This window comes from Xiphias gladius, chromosome 23 (assembly GCF_016859285.1).
Source record: "Xiphias gladius isolate SHS-SW01 ecotype Sanya breed wild chromosome 23, ASM1685928v1, whole genome shotgun sequence".
NCBI lineage: Eukaryota > Metazoa > Chordata > Actinopteri > Istiophoriformes > Xiphiidae > Xiphias > Xiphias gladius.
In genome coordinates, this window is record NC_053422.1 from 20,131,310 (window position 1) to 20,151,591 (window position 20,282).

The 20,282-nt window shown below is 42.3% G+C and overlaps 1 protein-coding gene across 1 annotated transcript; it reads right to left on the reverse strand.

The window, feature by feature from the left end:
* Positions 1-15,579: 15,579 nt before the first annotated feature.
* Positions 15,580-18,669, reverse strand: LOC120785736 (homeobox protein MSH-D-like). Its single transcript, XM_040120607.1, has 4 exons — positions 18,641-18,669; positions 18,177-18,300; positions 17,305-17,707; positions 15,580-16,580 (listed from the first exon to the last, which is right to left on the reverse strand). Exons 1-4 carry the CDS (start codon positions 18,667-18,669, stop codon positions 16,132-16,134), a joined length of 1,005 nt encoding a protein of 334 aa, XP_039976541.1. The 3' UTR covers positions 15,580-16,131.
* Positions 18,670-20,282: the final 1,613 nt, after the last annotated feature.

Consider the following 20,282-nt stretch of genomic DNA (forward strand, 5'->3'; position numbering starts at 1 on the left):
CTCATGACTCTCTCACAGCACTGACTCATCCTTGATTCTAAGAGTCCAAGCGTCCCTGTTGAGGCCAGTCTGATCGACTTCAAACAAGGACGCTGCTCTCTGTGCTACCTCCTAATTTGACTGAAGGATACGGTGGCCCTATATGTACCCGTGTTTGCATGAGGCGAGTGGCCCGCCTATGTGCAGTCTGTCAGCGTGAGCTTGCCATGTTCTCCGTGGTCCCTATACTGTCGTCAGACGGAAGAAGCTCCTGAAAGAGGAGAGGGGTTTTTGGGGATTGAGGTTAAGACTCTCTGCTGTTGTGCCAGGGAGCTGGGAGCGCAGCGGTGGTGACACGCCTCTGGGATAGATAATCCCATGACTGGGCAGCACATTCCCTAATGCTGTCGGACACTGCTCTCTCCAATATCATCACACACACGTACACAAACACAAACACTGTCAAAACATGCCCCTCTAAATACAGTGTAGTTGCAGCACTCAGCATGCACACTACAACAAATTACGCAACAACACACAGAAATACTGTTACTCATTATGTTAACATCCTGGGCTCTGCAAGGATCCCTGCAGTAAAGCATCAAACCAGATCATGTTTCTACATAGATGAACGTGTAGGTAAAGTCTGTCCACAGGCAAATTAATATTACAGCTAGAATGAAAAGGTTTGATTTTACATTTGGCTTTATCCGTTAATGTTTTAAAAACAGCGCTCTGAGTAGTGAACACTAATGAAAGTATGATCTTAATGTCTTTTGGAAGTAAAGGTATACGCACACGGAAAATGCAGCTAGCCTAACTGCAGGCTATGTCTCTTTGGTGTTATGGTTTCAGAATTGTTATTTATATCTCATTGAAATCTCATATCCTTATAACTTTAAACCAAATTTACTCAACAGACACCTCATAGATTTTTTTTTTTTCGCTGCTTGAAAGTGTTTTATGGATGAGTGTCTCCTGTTACTTTGTGTGTCCTGTAGTTTTCATAAACAACAGCTGACGACCTCTTTTACAGAAAAGGCAAAGACCTAAACAGAAGTTTTGCTTGACTCATGGTGTCTTTGACTGATCTGCTTGTTTTGGGGCTGAAACAGAATTGTAATTGATTGAACTATGTTTGAGTAAATCCGTTTTAATTAGTTCTTTACTGTGAATTATTAAAGGACAATGTAGGTTTATAACAACCTGGGTCTTATTTTTATAGGTCTGTCTGTCGTTGCTTTTGGTTATTATAGCACTATACTCCCCAAAGTAATTACTGAGGAAACAATGAAATCAGCCAGACCATCGGGCAAGTTGTAAACCAGCCCACAGTTTAGGCAGATTACTGAAGCCATTTTATTTGGAAGCAAAATTGAGAGTGGGCACAAATAAAATGTCACTGATAATCCTTGATCGCACAAGAGCAAAAGAAAGAAATTGAACTAGCAAGTAAATAGTTTGAATTGATTAAAAAACACATAACCTTACGTTATGTTCATTCGATGCCTAATTCGAGTGACAGGATAATGGTGCTGTATTGCAGTCGTGTTTAACACGGTCAGGAAAAAGCCTTACCTTCACCTGTGATTTTCCGAATCCAAAATGCTTCCTCACATTAGCGTTTGCTAGTATTCTACATTTTGCATTTGGAAAAAGAACAAAAATAATCTAGTTTACTGAAGGCAACAGGACATGCAACGGATTGGATGGACAGTGCATTTAATGTTATGCTTACACACTGTGAATTTTTTTCTTCAAACAAGTCATTTGGATGGTAGTTTGAATTTCAAATAAAAATTGACAGCCCTAGTGCACATAACTAAGGTATTTACGGTACTTCAAAATGTTTTGGGTGTACACTTTTTTGCTGGTACACCTTTCTTTAAGCCTTTGTACAGAGCCAGGCTAGCCGTTTCCCCATGCTTCCAACCTTAATACTAAGCTATGCCCACCATCTCCTTGAGAGTGGTATCAATCTTCTAACCTAACTCCCGGCAAGATGATCAGATTTCGTCCAAAACCATGAAAATAAGACCCAGGAATGATCCTATAAAGAGATGCATTGCATGGTGGAATATCAAGAACAGGATGCATTGCCATCATCATCATCATCAACGGTTACCTCTGATTTGGTGTACTGTATTTATTTTTTTTTACATGCTAACTTACTTTATCAGGTAGCTACAGTGAGCATTCATGAAACAAACAAAAGCTGTAGGTGTGCGTACTTGGCTATAAACAATCTCTTTAGAGTATGCAGTTGTTTTAGAGGTGTGGCCATTGCATACGTGTTGTTATGTTACATTCATAACGGTATAACCCATCAGAAGAAACAGTGCAGTGTCTGCTTCAGTCATGTGGAAATATCTCAGTGCACAGCTTAATAAAAGTGTATTTGTCCATTTTCATGAAATCCCCGGTGTGGTGTATGTGTGATTGGCTTTGCAGCTTTGACCTCCACACAACGTACTTCCTGCAGCACATTTCACACCAGAATCTAAAGGGTAAAAACCTAATGGGACCAGCTGTGTCTCACATCCAAAATTTCACTCTCTCACATATCTCTGGTGTTCGTGTCTGTGTTCAGTCTGGTGATTCATTACCATCATGAGCAGAGTGAGAGGACCTATCTGGAGTCGTGAGTAGCCTGGTGTAATAAAGTAGAGCAACCACTGTGACACCTCTTTTGCCCCACTGTTGTCTTTGTTTCCGTCAATCACTCAATTAAAGTTGTTTTTTTTCACCCTCAAAGGATTGGCTCGACACTAGAAACAAAACCTAGCAGCTAAACATGAAATTTGGGTCATAGCTGAAACAAGGAGACAGAGGTGACTGTAAATGTCAGTTTTCAGCATTTTTTTCCCCAAACTTTTTGTATATTAAGAATGCACCTGTAACGAGAACTTCCACACCAGCATCTATTCAGATGCTCGAATGGGGAGAGAGACGGAGATCGGAGCAGTTGAAGGGTGAAGGGAGAGCAGAGCAGTGACAAGGACTTGTGATGGATTTTGTTTTGTGGGATCCAGTTAAAAAAATCCCCTCCCAGATCTGCTTGTTGTTTCTTAAATGAAAAATGAAAGACCAAGGTTTTATTTATTAAAGCTAATGAATATCACTGTAGATGTGTCTGGTCTTCCACAGCCATAAAAATCTGAATTTGATTCATTTTAGTGTAAAATGGTTGCTTTGTCTTGTCAGATGAAAATTTTAAAGTGATTACAGTCATGAACGACTTCCATTAAACAGCAAGTCTCAAAAGATCGAGAGGATGGATCTTTAAGTCAAATTAACTTCATGCTCATTAGAAGTATGAAAAACTGTAAATACTGTGAAGATAACTCTTTCTCTCTCGCGCACAAACACACACACACACACACACCCAGACTAGTCCTTTAAAGCCCACTTTCTCTGGGCCCCGGACTGTCCTTGCCTCTGTGAAACCTCCTCAAGCGTGCCACGGAAAGGGAACAGCAATTAATTTGACTGACATCATTCAGAGTGATGGCTGAGGTGGCGACAAGACAGGGTGTGTGTGCATGTGTGGGTGAATGTGTGTGTGTGTGTGTGTGTGTGTGTGTGTGTGTGTGTGTGTGTGTGTGTGTGTGTGTGTGTGTGTGTGTGTGTGTGTGTGTGTGTGTGTGTGTGTGTGTGTGTGTGGTGCAGTGCAACTATCACCTGCTCCAGCGCCCAACCCAGAGTCCCTGCAATGTCAGCCACACTCTGTAAACACAGAGAAATTGTTTCCTTTCCTTATCTTTTTTCTTCCTGGTGGAGCTTGTGAGATTCTCAAAGTGATACTGTCTTTTTAGATTGGCACATCCAAGAAGTGATATTAGATGTGGCAACTTCAGATGATGCTAATGACTGGCCCTGAGGAAGTGATTTGCTGAGACAGGGAGAGAGAAAGAAAGGGGCAAGGAGAGAGAGTCTTATGTAAGTATCAAGCAGTGGCGACTTAAAAAAGAGGCTCAAAGGATGCTCTGTAAATATCACATAGACCACAATTATCACCAAAGTCACACTGCTGTCACATCTATAATGAAGTGCCCTCTGTGGTAACATGCTGATTGCTTATAGACAGGCACACCTGGCCATGTGGAAGTGGATTGTAATTGTAGTTAGTGATTCCCTTGTCACCCTCTCTCTTCAGGCAGGATCTTGGGGAATTAAAATGCAATTAAACAGTTTGAAATAATCTGTATTACTCTCCATTAAATATGCATTATCCACCACTGGCAGCGCTATCATAATTGCACTGGAGCCTAATGTATTTTTAATACCTCACACGACACAAAGATAAGCATAAATCAGAGTGAGAGTGTTGGTGACTCCAAAGTGCGTCAACACAGTTACATGCTGACAGACGTGAATGCACTTTGCAAGCTGAAAAATGCTGTCGCTCTGTTTTTCCGCGCCTGGTCTTCTTGGAGGGATAAACAGATGCTCTGTATTCCTTTTCAACTGACAGAGAAGGGAGCGATCAACAAGACAAGCACACGAGTGAAATTTGTTCATTTCAGGGCCGAAGGAGACTATCTTTGTAGACCATGGAATAAATTCAAAAAGTATGTAGACACATATCTGATTTCACCAAGAGGCCATTTCATCCAGAGCTTCAAAAATAGATACATAAGCCTGTGTCGGAGACCGCCCTGCACATCTTTTGACCTTTAGTGCCCATCCTTTGCGGCAAGCCCCTTCATTCTTCCTCCTCGTTTACTCTTGCTCTTCTTTCCTCTTTATTATCCCATTCCTCCACTCTCTTCCTCCGCCCTCGCTCTGTTTACTGTTTGTGCTGCCGGCCGCTGGCAGTGCCGCGTCGCCATTCGTCATTCCAACTGGCTCCAGTGGAGCTTCCCTCATTTACTCAGGTTTTTCCTTTAATTTGGCAGCTATCTGTGAGTGGCCGGAAGTGAAGGGGAGTGAGAGCGAGAAATGACACTGTTGCACACAGAGGTAGAGAAGCAGCAACAGGCTTCCTTTTGAGAAGAACACAGCAACTGTTAAGTAGAAAATCCCCTTTAATCCACTTATCTAACTACCACTTTCACATTTCACTGCACTCTCTCTTTTATATTCAAAAGCCACTCCCCCGTCATCTGTTTTTGGGTCTGGTTATATCTTTGGCTTTTTGATTCTCCTCACAAACCTCAGAGTGCCCATATTCTTGCGTAAACCATCTGAACTAAATATCAGAGAATATAACCACTTTACATTGTCATACTGTGTCATGGAGTGACCTCTTCTGGAGATGAGCCAAAAATGGAGATGAGTTGACCTGGGTCTTTGCTAAATTTGGCCCAATCCAATCCTCCAGAGAAATAAAGACAGACTTGATGTATTGGCTGCGTAATTTCTCATATCACCCTCATCAGATCGTATCACCCCATCAGTCAGGCAGAGATGACAACATCACTGCGGCACGTTAAATGAGTACTACACCAAGTCATTGAATGCAAATCAAATTATACAATGAATAATAATTTGGGTGCAAATGAGGCTGTCTGATGAATACTGTTTTCAACAGGGGTGATGTCCATGCTCCGCAGCTTAGCTGGAGAGAGGTGCTGTCTGGCAGAGACGGGTCTGAGTGGAGATCATGCTGTTAATGATGCCAATGTTAATGCTCACGCTGGTAGGATGCCCCATGGGTGAATTGTGAAGATGCTAATGCTAATCCGCTAGCTTGTGGGGGAGCGCAGATGCGTCTCCTCTCTTTAAGGGCACGACATCGGCAGCAGGAACTGACAGAGACAGAGCGGCAGAGCGATTACTGACACTTTGCGGGGAAACTGTGGGCTGGGCTGAAGACAGGTGATGGCGGCTGTCCGTCTGGCCTCACTGTGACCGTGAGAGGACAGGAGTTGATGATCAGGTGTGCCCGACCACTTTAATGCAAAACTCAGATTCTTCAATTTTCAACACATTTTAAAGGGCCAGTCGAAGGCTGGTGCACAGGGAAACACTGCACATTATTACAGAAATAGCCCTCACTGTAGCTAGTAATTGTAATGTGTTGCACAGTTTCAGTTCTCATGCGAACACGCACATCGGGTGTTGAATCGTGTCATTTCATTAAAATGTGTTAAATTCTAACTTCTTTCACTAGCTGAAGTTACTGTTATCTCAGAAAGCCCCACCTCAATTTTCGATTCAAACGTCTGGAGACAATCTCACCGAAAAACAACGAAACCCTGGGGCAGCTGAGTTGAAATTGTCTGGTTTTGAACTCTGGTTAGTTTTAGTTTGAAAAAAAAGATCTCACTTACAAAACTGTATTGGTTTGAAGTTATAATGACATCCCACTGTATCTCTGCCCTTTTCTAACTACTATTACATTTCTCCAGACCGGAGCTGTTGCCAAATTACACACTACATACTAATACTACACTCGTTTTGTTTGTGTGTAGTGACAAAATCCAAAGGGGCAAAGGGTTTCTCGTCACGAGAAGTACTACACGTTGTGTAATGTATTCTGACGTGATGTCAATGGAAGATGCTATTGAACTGCATGATGGGAAAGGTGAGAGCCAAAGTATTTGGGGGGGGGGGGTTAAAGTCAGGATATCTCAATCTCTGCTTCAGTCTTCACCATTCTTTATTTAATCTGTCTCTTGTGGGTTCCCCAACTATATGGAAATGCAATACTTAATCCAAGGGTAACTCAAAAAGGGGCAGTGTGCTCTATCAGTATGTGCTGGACTTTATGAGAGTAATATTATGTGAATCATTTCAAACCTCGATTTTTGTATTTGTCATACATTTTTTTGATAGATGGTTAAAAAAATAAAATATGCTGTAATTAATTATGGTAAATATAAAATACAGTACACCACTGGTTAGAATGCATCTGGCAGGAATAGAAGAACAGAGAGGGCAGGGAGAGTAAACACTAACTACAACCATTGCCGGCAACTCCCGGGAGAATATAAAAGCCAGGCATATTTTTTAGGTTCTGCTATGTGCATCCAAAAAGGGGATTAACAGACCGGGAGGATAGTACAGAAGACCACTCAGCAACAGACATCCCACTTGAGCAAAGACACAGTGACAAGCTGAACAAACATCCCCAACAGAGAGAGAGAAAGAGCAGGAAGGAGGAGAGGGGAGGGAGATAAGGACGGTGGGGTGGAAAGACTGCTTGAGAGCTTAGGAAGAAGCTGGGCGAAGACAGTGACAAGGTGTACGATAAGAAAATAGCTCTAAAGCAGTTGTTGTCCACTTTCTCCTTGAGAGAATGAATGTGAATCTTAGAAAAGACACAGAAACGTTTATTTTTTGTTCCTTAGTGTTAAATTGGGTGATTTAAGTTAAGTATTTAGAGGCTGTGTTTGGGAAGACTACAACCCCTGCAATGATCTTTTCTAACACTGTCGTGTCCAAGTAAGTATGGGAAAAGTATGAGAGATAGCTAGAGGGGAGAGATCATGTTACAATTCTGCTTTTCTTTAGCTTTAACTGGAGGATCAGCCAGACTTAAAACTGAAATGTGAATAAAGATAACATCAATAATTAAGTCTGTGAATCTATGGCTTAACAGTGTTATTATTCAATTCGTGACTCAGCAGTTTTAATTAGATTACAGAGTAATTTTTTACCAATCGAGTTTGAAATTTTTGATTGTAATACATTTTCTTTTGGATAAATGTACAGTAGTGAAATCAACAAAAGGTGAAAAAAGTAATACTTAGAAACAGGTTGGGTAGATTGACAGTGTGCTTCTGGCAGTTTTACAAACACTACGCAGCATATTAACAGAGTTGACCGGTTCTGTGAGAAGCCAAAAACTTTGGACTTCAGAGGTTCAGCAAAACATCAAAACCAAATCTCCAGGTCGCTTATCTTGTCTGCCATTTGAAGTTTTCAATGCGCTGAACAAGAGGTTCTTATTTTTTATAACAACAGAATAGTACGGACAGTGCTGTGGCATTTGCGTTGGTTTTTCAATTCCATAGGAGGGAAGCAGACAACAGACACAATTTGGTCTATTTTAGGAAGGGACTCGTCAAACAGGAGCACAGCAGGAGCATCTTTTACCCTCTGGAAAGTTCAGATGGGACCACACGAGCACGAGCAGACGCAAACGTGCTCTCACACACACACACACACACACACACACACACACACACATATGGGACACAGCTGTGTGGCTGTGGGAACAAGGATTTTGGATCCGTCATTTGGTCGTTGTCCAAAAAACCAAAAAAACATTTTACCACTTCTGTTTTTGCCACATAACTGTTTAATTGAGCGTCCCACTCCAACCATCTGAAAAATCAAGCCTTTTCATATTTGATGATATCATTGAGGGATAAAGTCAGACAAGACAGGATGGCTGACAGCTTCTCTGTGGCCTCTACCTGACAGGCTGATTTCATTACAGTTAAAAACTGTTGAATATCCAACAGACCAGGAGAAGAGCTCATGCAGCTGTCTGTTCTCTACGCTTTCATATAGCAGCTACATGACAGGAAATAAAGCAGTGAACTGGAAAAAATTCTTACAATTCACCAGCTGACCAAATGCTGTTGTAACCCATGTAACCTACTGTAAGCCACTTTAGGGCTTACTGTGACTGTAACAATGCAATATGACTCCCATAGGACAAATCTCTTTTCCCTGCTGTTCCTCCACACAGAGGTAAAAGGTCAGGGTCGGCTGCAGAACAGCCTCCCTGCGGCTGGTAGGGATTCAGCATGTTGTTCAAGGACACGACAGCGGGGTGGATGCTCGGGAGCTTAACCCAGGTCTTCCTAATCATTACACAAACCTGCTGCCATATTACCGCTGTGTGACAGCTCTAGCGCATGAAGAGAAGGACTTTCTATGAAGAGTCTACAATCATGACGCTAACATGCTCACAGTGACGATGTTAACGTGCTGATGTTTAGCAGGTTTAACGTATACCATGTTTAGCACCTTAGTTTAGCGTGTTAGCATGCCAACATTTGCTAATTAGTACAAAAAACAAAGTACAGATGAGGCTGCTGGGAATGTCACGAGTTTTAAGTGAGTCATAATCAAAAGTATTTGGCAGATTAAACTGTTGACCTGATGGTGACGCAAGATGAAAAGTTAAGGGTTCAACAAAGTCTTAACAATTCATCCCATGGGACACAATGATTGTCTGCACGAAATTTCATGGCAATCCATTTGTTAGATATATTTCAGTGTGATACGAAGTGGTGGACCGACTGACCGACCGTCGTTATGCCATCCATAAAGCAATGCAACTAGCATGGCTAAATAACAGGCACTACATAAGTAAATTGACTGCATTCACGTAGAGCTTTTATCCAAAATGCATTAGAATTTTGCCTCTTGTTCAATGATTCGCACACACTCAAACCGATGGCAGCAAGGTACCATGCAAGATGCTGATATGGAGCAATGGGGGGTTCAGTGTCATGCCCATTTCAACATGTGCACTCTATCTCATGAGCCAAGTAATACGAGAACGGATACACAGTCCAGGAACTCTGAAGGTCAGTAAAAACATTTGTGCCGAAGTATTTAATGCAGTAGTAGAGATATTTTGCAAGATTAGTGAAAACCCTGAATTGGCTCTAGATTAAAAGTCAGGGGATCACCAAAGTCAGCAAGATTCATCCTCTGGGGACAATGAATGTCTTTGCCAAATTTCATGTGAATCCATCCATAGTTGTTGAGATACATCCGGTAACTGGTTTTAATGTTGTGGCTGATCGATGTATATTTAAAGGGTTTACATCAACCCTGGGGAGAGAGAGAGTGCAGGAGAGGAAGTGGACATGGACGGTTTTTCTGAGGGCTATGTTAATCTTCTTTAATTGTCCCATCTGGAAGTCTGCTCCCCTGCTTAGCCCACCTTCTGTTTATCAGTAATTCAATATGTGACCAGACAGGGGGTCAAGCCTGCTTGCTGAATTATATGCCATACAAGAGGCGTGTTTACAAATATTAAATCTGGTAAATGTATACATGTTTAATGAGAATGGAGAATAAAATTAAGCACAAACAGCTCACAGGCCTTTTTTTATGCTTTCCTTGGGGTCAGAATTACTTCTTCAAGCTGAATTTTGCTATCTTCAAGTAAAACTACAACATCACAGACAAAGCTGGAAGCCAAACTTTAGCTCTTTTTAAAAAAAAAAAAGAAGAAGATACATTGCAAACATGGGAAAACAGTTGCTCTTTCCCATAGTTACCATAACTCTGATTTCAGGGTTCAGAAAATCTGAGGCATATAATCTCAATCGCGTGTGTCCGCGTCTTTGTATTTCTCAATATCAGCGTGCATATCTCATGTCATCGAGTGTCTTCTTAAGTTACCAGAGAGTGTTGGAAGGCTAGGTCTGCTTCAGTACAATAGAGGCCATGGGGAAGATTGATGACTCATAGGATCTCAGGAGACGGAGCGGACACACAGCTCTGTGAGGAGACACGGACAACGGTGAAGGCTACAGATGGCACCGCTCTGAAAAGGCTCGGACAGAGGGTATAAACCTCCCACGGGGCAATGTATGGATGTCAAGGCAAGACTCTAATTCAGTTGACATTGGTGTGTCCTATCTGGGAGAGTCACTTCAGAACAACATAAAAAAGATCTCATCTTAAAATGATGGTACTTTGCAGGCATACTAATCTGGAGAAAAGAGGACAGTATGAACTGAATGTAGAGTCCTATAAACAGTAACTAACATGTAACTTCATGCTGTTCTTTAGTCTCAGAGGTCAACAGGAATGTTGAGCCCAGATGTTCTTCTCAGGCCTTCAAAAGATAATCAGGGCTCCACAGGAGTAGACACTCATTCAATCACTTCAGCGCACACAACTCTGGGCCCGTGCTTTGTAGGGGGAGACAACAGTTTTCCTACAATAACACACTTGGAAATAAAAAAATAAAAGAAAGAAAAATCCACAGGGCTTGAGAGTTGGGGAAAGAGACGGAAAAACAAAACGGGGTTAGAATGAAAGAGAGTGAAAAAAATGATGTGTTTTCAAGGCCTTAAAGATTAGAAAAAATATAAAAAAGGATAATATCCTGAAGTGTGTTGTTCTCATTTTTGTGATGACTTCTTCCCCTTGTTGCCATGAGTGTCCCAGATCTGCAATAAAACAGACATAACCCCAGAGGAAGCTTTCTGTCTTATAACCTCAAAGCCAAAGCTTTTAGGTGCGTCTTTATGTTTAAATAGGTCGTGTTGTTTGATTGAAGAAAATGTCTCCTGAAAACCAGTTGAAAAAACTAAACAAAGGAAAGAAACTGCTAGAGGTTGGATTACTCTCAGCATAGAGGATGAGGAAGGCCCCTCTGTGTGTCTGTGTATGTCTGTGTGTGTGTGTGTGTGTGTGTGTGTGTGTGTGTGTGTGTGTGTGTGTGTGTGTGTGTGTGTGTGTGTGTGTGTGTGTGTGTGTGTCTGTGTGTCTGTGTGTGTGTGTGTGTGAGCATGCGTATTTCAGTTAAGATCAAGTTCTCCCAGTGAGGAGTCTGTCAACTCTTTACTACAGCTAAGCCTGGCTCCAAAGTTTGAATTAACAGCAAAGTGGTGAAGGCTGACTGTGTGTCTAATTGCATTATGCTTGTTAATTCCAAGTCCGAAGGAAATTGAGACAGTCAGAAAAGTAGAGGAAAACTACGGCGTTCAGAGATGCAGAACTTGAAAATCCACAGCAACAATGGAGGATAGAGCAGGGATTGTTCAGGGAAACACACCTGCTCCACAGCTTTGAAGCCAAGATGAAAGCATGTCCTCTAATTACAGCACCTCAAACAACACAAATGTCAATGCTTTACTCCTCTGCCCTGCGAGGTGTGCGGAGTAAAAAAGAAAAGTACACTCTCATTCTCACACAGCCCCAAACCTCTTTTGTTTCTCATATCTCACATTACTTGTAAGAGGCGATCCTCAAATTTTGTGTGTTTTTCTGCAGTGCGATGAAGCGCGCACTGTATCTCAACTTTGCTCCTGCATGCAGTTAGATGGCGAAATGTTCCTCTGAATCTTAGTTTTGCCTAACAGGCTGGGACAGGAGAGGAGAGGGGCAGTGAGAAATCCCAAACTGGCTCCCCTTTTCCTCTAACACAATGGCTCTGGCCGCTGTGTTTCGTTTTCAGTGCATTTTTAACAGTTAAACGGATTCATAAATCATGTGCAGTCATGTTCAGTGAAAAATGCCAGTCTGATAGAAGTAATAGGATGGCTGCTAATTATGAATATTGTGATTATCTGTATTTATCACGTTGCATTTTTCACAATAAAAGAGAGGAGGGAAGAGCTACTTATTCTCAATCAGGTTCAATCTTATTCTCAATCTGAGCAGAATCGATGCAACACTGCTTTGCAATGATGCATGTATAAGGACCCAAATGCCTCTGTCCTCGCAGCACAGAACTCTAGAAATCTCCAATCCCCAAACTCGTGCCATTTACCACTGCCACAACGGAACAACGCATAACGGTGTCATCTTTTATTCACCAGTGCCCTCATGATGAATTAAACAGACATTATCTAAGAGCCTGTAAGTTGCAAGTTAACATGTAAATCTCTATCTAGGATGATATGCCGCTACCTGGAGCGTACTGAAATGTCTTTTAAATGCCAAGAATAAGTCTATTAATATGAGAGTAGTAATGACTGTATGGCCTGGTTGAACTCGGCGAACGGCAACAGTTGGGCAGCTGCTACACCTTGTGGATTTATGACAGAACTGCAAGACGTTAAGGTTAGGAACGAGGCTTATGTACTGATATGCTGATGATATCTCTTTAAAGTCTATTCAATGATTTGAAAACGTAGGATTTCTTAGTTAGATAGAGACAGACCAGGAAGAATCAAGTTCGCACAACATGATGGTGAAAATCAACGCAAAACTCAGCCTATCAAAGGATAGGTTCACATTTTTTCACTACTCATGCCCATATGTAGGTTAATAGAGTTATTAGTTGTTACTCTTGTCCTTACTGTTCCTTACTAAGAAATGGGGGCAAAATCCATAGTCTTCGTTCTATGCAAAAATGTATTCTACGGTTCAGAAAAGGTTACAAGCCATTTCAGTAAAAGATTTCCTCTTCAAGTTAGGGGAGCAAGAAAACACAGTCCAAACGCAAAGAGGGAATCTGGTGGTAAAAAGGACTTTAACTTTGGAAGATACACACTTGATTCGTCTAATTCAGACGGCTGAAGTCTCATATTATCATTAGCTGAACTTCAGACAAGCACTTTTGCACAGAACAGGGACTGTGGATCTTGTCTGAGGAGGAATGATTACTGCGAAAAACTGCAAAAACTGTTTTAATCTACATATGGGCATGTGAGCGTGGTATTAAAACAGACTTGGAACAAATGTAAACCTATCCTTTACGCCTCTGTGAGCTCATCTGCAGCCTTTGCTCTCTTGGCTGAGGATATTATAAAGCTTGCATGATTAGAACCCTCTTTCACTATTCTGCCTGAGAAGCACAGATTAGCTCAGTTAGTATTTAAGTGACTTCTCACAGCACATTCACATAAAAATGATGTCATTCTTTGTAAACTTGCAGGTCTACTTTGTGTGATTATTTATATTGATGGATTTGATAATTGTAAGACTCAGCCTCTCTTTATTTATCAGAAGTCAGCCGCTCCACTTTTGGCTGTGATCATTTCCTCCGATAAGGTTTCACAATGAAAACATCTGAAAGTGGAGGCTGAAACTATTGGGCAATCAAAGCTATTAAAGACCACACTATCAGCTTAATGCTGGGTTTAATTTCAAAATGGAGGGGAGCAAATGGACTGTGAAATATGTGCTAATGGTAACAAGCTTTCTCTAAGATTACAGAGAGAGACAGGGAGAGAGGAAGAGAGAGAGAGAGACCATATAATGCCCTGTGCTGTTATCACCGAGTCTACACATATAATTTCACAGTGTTGTGGAGTCAATTCAGAGACAAGGACAATTTAACCACTGACTGCAAAGGGACAGCCTGGTATAATGCTGTGTTACAAAGTTCAAAGAGAGAGACTAAGTTCACTGAAAGTATACAGTTTAAAAATACAGGTCACATAACACAAATAAATCTCTACCTCTGTGTTGTCAAAGACCAATATGAAAACATGTTTGCAATTATGACGATGTGGGATGTGCTATTTGCATAAAACATTCATTTTTGCAAACATAAATTAACATCTTTAGAGGAAATTTGGCTGGATAAATACTCATTAGAAAAGTGCAACACCTCTTCACTTGGGCCACCCTGTTGAACATCCACCCACACTGTACATAACGTGGAGCCTAACTTATCCTCCTTAGTACATGTGAGGTGCATGCAGAATTATACCTTGTTTTCAAACTCCTGTGTAAAGCTCTAAAGCAGATTAGGGAGCTAAATAGTTCAGTGGTTCCACTAATATGTTTTGGTTCATCATGCACAGCTTCCTTACTTCGACGCCTCCTTGATTAATGAATACAGGAAACGCAACCAACTTCAACGCCCAGAGGAGACTTGGTGCTCGAGCTGCAAAGTATATCAATAGTTTTCCTCCAAGCAAATGATGTTTTATTGTTTTTCTTAGGACAAAGTTGCCTTGGAACATTTATGCTCAGTTTGAGAGCCATATAACAGAGCAACTCCATGTTAAGCATTTAATAGATTGCTACAGGCCCAAAGATTTACTGTTGTAGTGTGGTCAACTAATCAGCTTACATCATGTAAAATACAAATGGTTTTTTTTTTATAAATTAGTATTGCTCAACTAAAATCCTAAACTCAAAAAATGTCAGGTTTAGTATTCTCTCTTAACTAATAAATCCAGATAGCAGGAGGGGCAGCAAAATTGATGTTCAAAGTTGGAACTAAACCATTTATGATCAAGAGTTAGAAATCCAGCATGCTGTATTGGTCTTTTTCACAGAAAACGAACAAGAGTAATCATTCAAATGAATGTCACTCTGTCGGGGCTTACTGGAACACACGAGTAGAACGGAGCCATCGATAGTGTTATTCGTAACATCTGTGCTTTTTCTACTATGGCAAGTCAAAATATCTGTTGTGAAAAGGGCCCATTGCAGACGACAAGACCATGGGAAAAGACGGTTTATGTTGAGAGTAGCTTCATTTCCAGTGGGGATCCATAACACTACATGTCAACAAAAATCACTCTGGTTGAGTTCAGCGTGCAGTGAGAGGGAGGAAAACATCATCAACCCCTACTTGAGGACTGCAGAAACAAGAGATCTCAAATATTCATGTTCGCCGTACATATTTGGTAAAGAGGTTTCCCGAGCACATTAATGTTATAATTTCTAACCGCCCTGAGCATTTGTGGAAAAAACATACCAAACAGAATGGGGTGACAACCATAGAGAGCCTCTTGGTGGATGAGGAGGACAAAAGACGAGGCAGCTGGATGTGAGAAGCAGATGGACCACCAGACTGAGAGAGCTGCAAAAGGACTGAGAGCTAAAACGCCCAGATTGTGTATCACGAGACAAATGCATTCGAGCAAGGCTGGCAACTCACCACTCACCAAGTAACTGAGATCAACCTCTATGTGTGTACGCCACAAACAAGCAAAGAGAACAAAATAGAGGGTTCGCTAAAATGTTTAATTTAATGTCAAACACATGGAATAATAACTTTTAAAAATGTAGATATCCATCATGAAATATATGAATCTTAGGGCTATCATAAATAAATATGTGTCACTTGTGAATACTTAGGGCTTCATGCATGCACTTCACCTGGTCAAAATCGCATTCTCTTCAACTTTAGCCTCTTATGTTTCTCAAAGGAGGATAATATAATCCCTGCATATTCAAAGCTAACAAGTGAAAAATAATCATCCAGGAAATACAAAAGAGTAGAAAAGACAAACCAAAAGGCTACGATATATGCGGTCTGTTATTCAGGGCAATAATCAGATACATTTAGCCTCAGTGACCTCTGCTGACTCAGGATTTACAAACATCAAAGAAGGACTGTCGGCTGCTTTATCCTTGTCCCTCCATGGAGTCTTTTTCAAAAAGTAAAGAGAACATTTAAAAATTCTGCTTGATCTAGAAACCTCAAGTCAAGTCAAGTCTCTCATAAGGTGCATGATTTCATGATAAGCTCTCCTTATTCCTCTTTCCCTTTCCCCCATCCAGATCCACAGCACTTTGTCTGCATACTGCTGCTTCCTCTCAGGAGAGGTGGAACAGGCTGTAGCCGACCTGTGAGGCGTACATGGCCAGATGTGCAGCAGGAAGAATGGGGCTGCGGCTGTATGAGGAGCCCAGTCCGTAGAGTGCTGCTGAACCAGCCTGCAGGTTAACACTGAGGGGGAAACTTAAGGACGAGAAGCCTGGGTGCAATACCGTCTTGGGTCCAACGCCAGCTGCTATTTTGAGTTTCTCCACCTCGGCCTCCTGAAGCCTCTTGGCCTTAGCTCGTCGGTTTTGGAACCAGATCTTGACCTGGGTCTCAGACAGCGACAGGGAGGAGGAGAACTCGGCCCGCTCGGCGATGGACAGGTACTGCTTCTGGCGAAACTTTCTCTCCAGGGCCAGGAGCTGCGCGGTGGTGAAGGGAGTGCGGGGCTTGCGGTTGGTTTTGTGCTTCCTCAAGGAACAGACTGCTGGACCAAGCTGCCCTGGAGGACGCAGGAGAGCCATGAGTTGGGTGTACATTTAAATTGTAATACACTATTCGACTGGTTTGATATCTAAACAACTGGATACGGGTCGAAAAGAATGGTTGATTATTCAGTTAATCGAATGACAAAAAAATGTACCGACAACAATTTTGGTAATTGATGAATTTATCAAGGGGGAAACGCTGAACCTTCCCCGTTTTCTGCTTCTGAAAATGTTTCGTTTGCTGCCCCCCCCCCATTTTATATCCATGTAAACTGACCCTTGGGTCTTGGACGGTTAACTGACGGACTAAATGATTAATCAGTCAATTATAAAAATCATCTTATTAAGATAGAGATGAGTTTATTATCGAAAAATGTCGTCATGGCAAAAAGATGACAGAAAAAAAGTATTTAAAACATTGATTTCATTAACCAGCTTTTCTTAAAATATGTTCTTGTTCTGCCTGTCATATGCGTCTTCCTTTACTTGACTGAGAAACTGACTGAACCCGTATATTGATGCATACATTTATTTAAGGTTTGCCTGACTCGTTCAATTCATCATCTCCGAGCGTAGAGCCGGCTGCGAACCGAGATTTCTTTGCTACCCCATTGTCATATCTAAAAAGGTGTTAGACCGGATCCTTCCTTGGCCGATATAAGGCCCCAAAGACGCAAGACGCCTTCGGAAACCATTATCCGAGAGCGAGTAATTCAAGACGAACCCCGGAACACTTACGGGGAGGTGTGGGCGTCTGAATGGGCCCGGATATCCAAGGCGCGCTGTCCCCTGGGCCCGATGGTTCGGATTTGATGGACACTAACTGTTGGGGAAACTCATCCGGCCTGCTCGCCGGATCGTCTTCCAGAGCGTCACTCCCCTTTTCGCCGTCCCTCGCACTCGGCGGCCTCCTGTCCGACATGAGCGCCTCCACGCTGAAGGGCAGGCAGGACATCTGCGCCGTGCGCGTCCTCGGCCGCGGTGGCTGCACATCCTCGTCTGCAGAAAACTCCTCTCTCCAGTCTCCAGGGGAGGACATGCTCGCTTCTTTGGGATCGACACCTAATTCCGACCCCGAAAACACATAACTGTCTGTCACCGAGTGCAAACGTACACCGTCCGCACGGCGAGAAAGTTGGAGCTGGAGAAAAAAAACTTTGGGAGGCACTCGGGACTTTCAGGCAATGATGCGTCCCGATCCCGGGGTTGGAGGAGGACTTGTGATTGGACGGCGGGTTTTGGGGCGCTCGGGACGGGATTCCTGTGGTGCCACACCCCCAACTAGACAGCAGGTCAGCTACACATCAGCCTCATTTAGCAGTAATTACACAGGGAGAAGACTGTTTCTTGAAAATAGCTCCCCAGGCAAGTAAGTAATCACAATTACTAACAGCAACAGGCTTTATTTTATTCATTCTGCAGAATGCAAACCCTGTGTTTGACACTGAAAGCACTGGAAAACAGTTTGGATGTTTTGTATTAACGCACAGGAATTCCGGATGGGACTGAGGCCTGGCATATTGTGGGGGGGTGGGACCTACTAATATTTGCAAGTCGATCCCCTGCCTGCTAAACTCTTTCCCATCCCGCAATTAGGCTGGAGGACTGACCCCGGCCGTGTCTCGGCGCATCAGCGGCAGCAGGATGAGAGGCATCAGTGTGCCATCTGAAGAGCTGTATTTCCACTTAACAAAAGCTGACAGAGCTCCAGATTCAAGCCCGGACACGCCGGACCTGACACACCAATTGTGGGAGCGGTGACAATGGTAATCAATAAGCATCATGGTGCTTTTAAATTTCAGACATAACTGTACAGCAAAGCACACACTTAAATGTGAGAGTCAGTTGGGAGATGGATTAAGGTTTTGGGCAGGCCTTAAAATGACTGTCATTACATTGTTATTATTAACACCTTGTAATTAGGTCTGTGGAATCCGGTTCTTTTATGCAGGATTTAACGGTAATGACGGAAAATTGCTACCTTCCTGAGGTGTGTGGCGCCCGCTGCGATTAGTCCCAGTCTCTGCTCTGTCGGTGGAGACAGAGGCGTCTCGTGCCTATTTGAAGCTCGTACCTGTAGGGCTCTAGAGTATTAGGAAACATCGTGAGAAGTGGAACAGCAGCTCTGCCCTTCCTAAACACTGCCTCTAACCACTCACTGATGGGAATCATCACTGAAGGTAATGCGACGTCCTGAACATCTGCAGCAAAGTGCGCGGACGTTAAAACTGGCACAAAAAGATGCACAGTGGAAGGTTTCATGTCCTTCTGAGTGAGGTTTAGTGTTCGTTCAGGCAAGGAGAGACATGCACAGCTGCCGATGCAAAATGAATGTGCTTATTTCATGCTGTGTCCTATAGTCTGCTCCCAGTTTGCTTCTATACGCTCCTGTGTGTTTCCTTGTCTTTGTGTCTCTCTCATATACAGATGCCCACACACACAAAGGCCACCTGTGAAGTGACTGGAGCGTGCTGTCCAGAGCTCTGTGATCAGCCCTCAGAGACTGTGTACTCTCTGTAATCAACAGGATTACAGTGACATCAGGGACTCGACTCCCCAGCACCTCAACATCATTAGTCTCCATATGAACCAAAGTGCTCACACACCATGAGCTCACTTTCATGTAAAAACACTTGCAAATCAATTAAGGGGCCTCTCTGTGGTTTAACTGGGCTCTGTACAGATAGGCTTACGGAGTGCACAGAGACATGGGTGTGAGTGTGAGAGTGTGTACGTGTTTGAAATTTAAACCAAAGTGAAGGGTTAATGAAATCAAGACTTATTGGCAAAATTCAGCCACGAGCTGATAACAACAACATTTCTGTAGGATCCAATTAGCTGGAAAATCTAGGAAGTTGTAGGTGGATAATTGTGGTGGTAATGTTGGAAAAACAATGAAACTAAATAATTATATTTTTTTTTAAATCACATTTTATCAAAATATCAATGGTACACATTGCCTTTTAAATTTGGATTTAAGATCATATCAACATGTTGCATAAATTGTTCTTGAACATAATCTTTTTAAACTTTTATAACTACTTACGTATATATTGTTTAGTAAGTAGCAAAAATGCACTGACTTCTTATTCCAAAGTATCATTGCATTTATCATTCAATACTGGAACGGGATATGAGAAAATACTACAGAAAAACTAAAATATTCTGAAAAATATTGCTTTGCTTGAATGAATGAATATAATTCAAACTTGGTCTCAGCAGTAGTAGTTTTACCTGCAGGAGTTTGAAGTAGCAGCATCAAGGTACATTTGGGGAAGTAGCAGCAGGTGTTTTTTGTTTTCACTGTTTATTAGAGTATCATCCATAGAATGAGTATTGACATGTTTGAGCATTAGCTTGTCAAGTTAGTTGCAAATAACCAGAGGTATCCTAATTTTTGGCTGGACCGCAACAGTGGGGCCAGCCTTATAAACTCGAATGTCTGTGAGTGACTGACTGAGTGATAAAGTTACACCATTGGTCGTTGCTCTTTCAAAATGAATTGGCGGAGACAGTTTCTAATGCATCATCAGGGGGCTTTTACAGGCGTTGTTGCCAATCTAGCGCCTTTGTCGCTAGATTTAACAATTTTTCACACCCCCTTAGCAACTTTTCACCACAAAAGAAGCTGGTGACAAATCTAATCTGAGTTTTTGGACAAACCTTAGCTACTGTCTGTTGAAGAGAGTCGCCAGTGTTGCCCCACTGGCACGAGG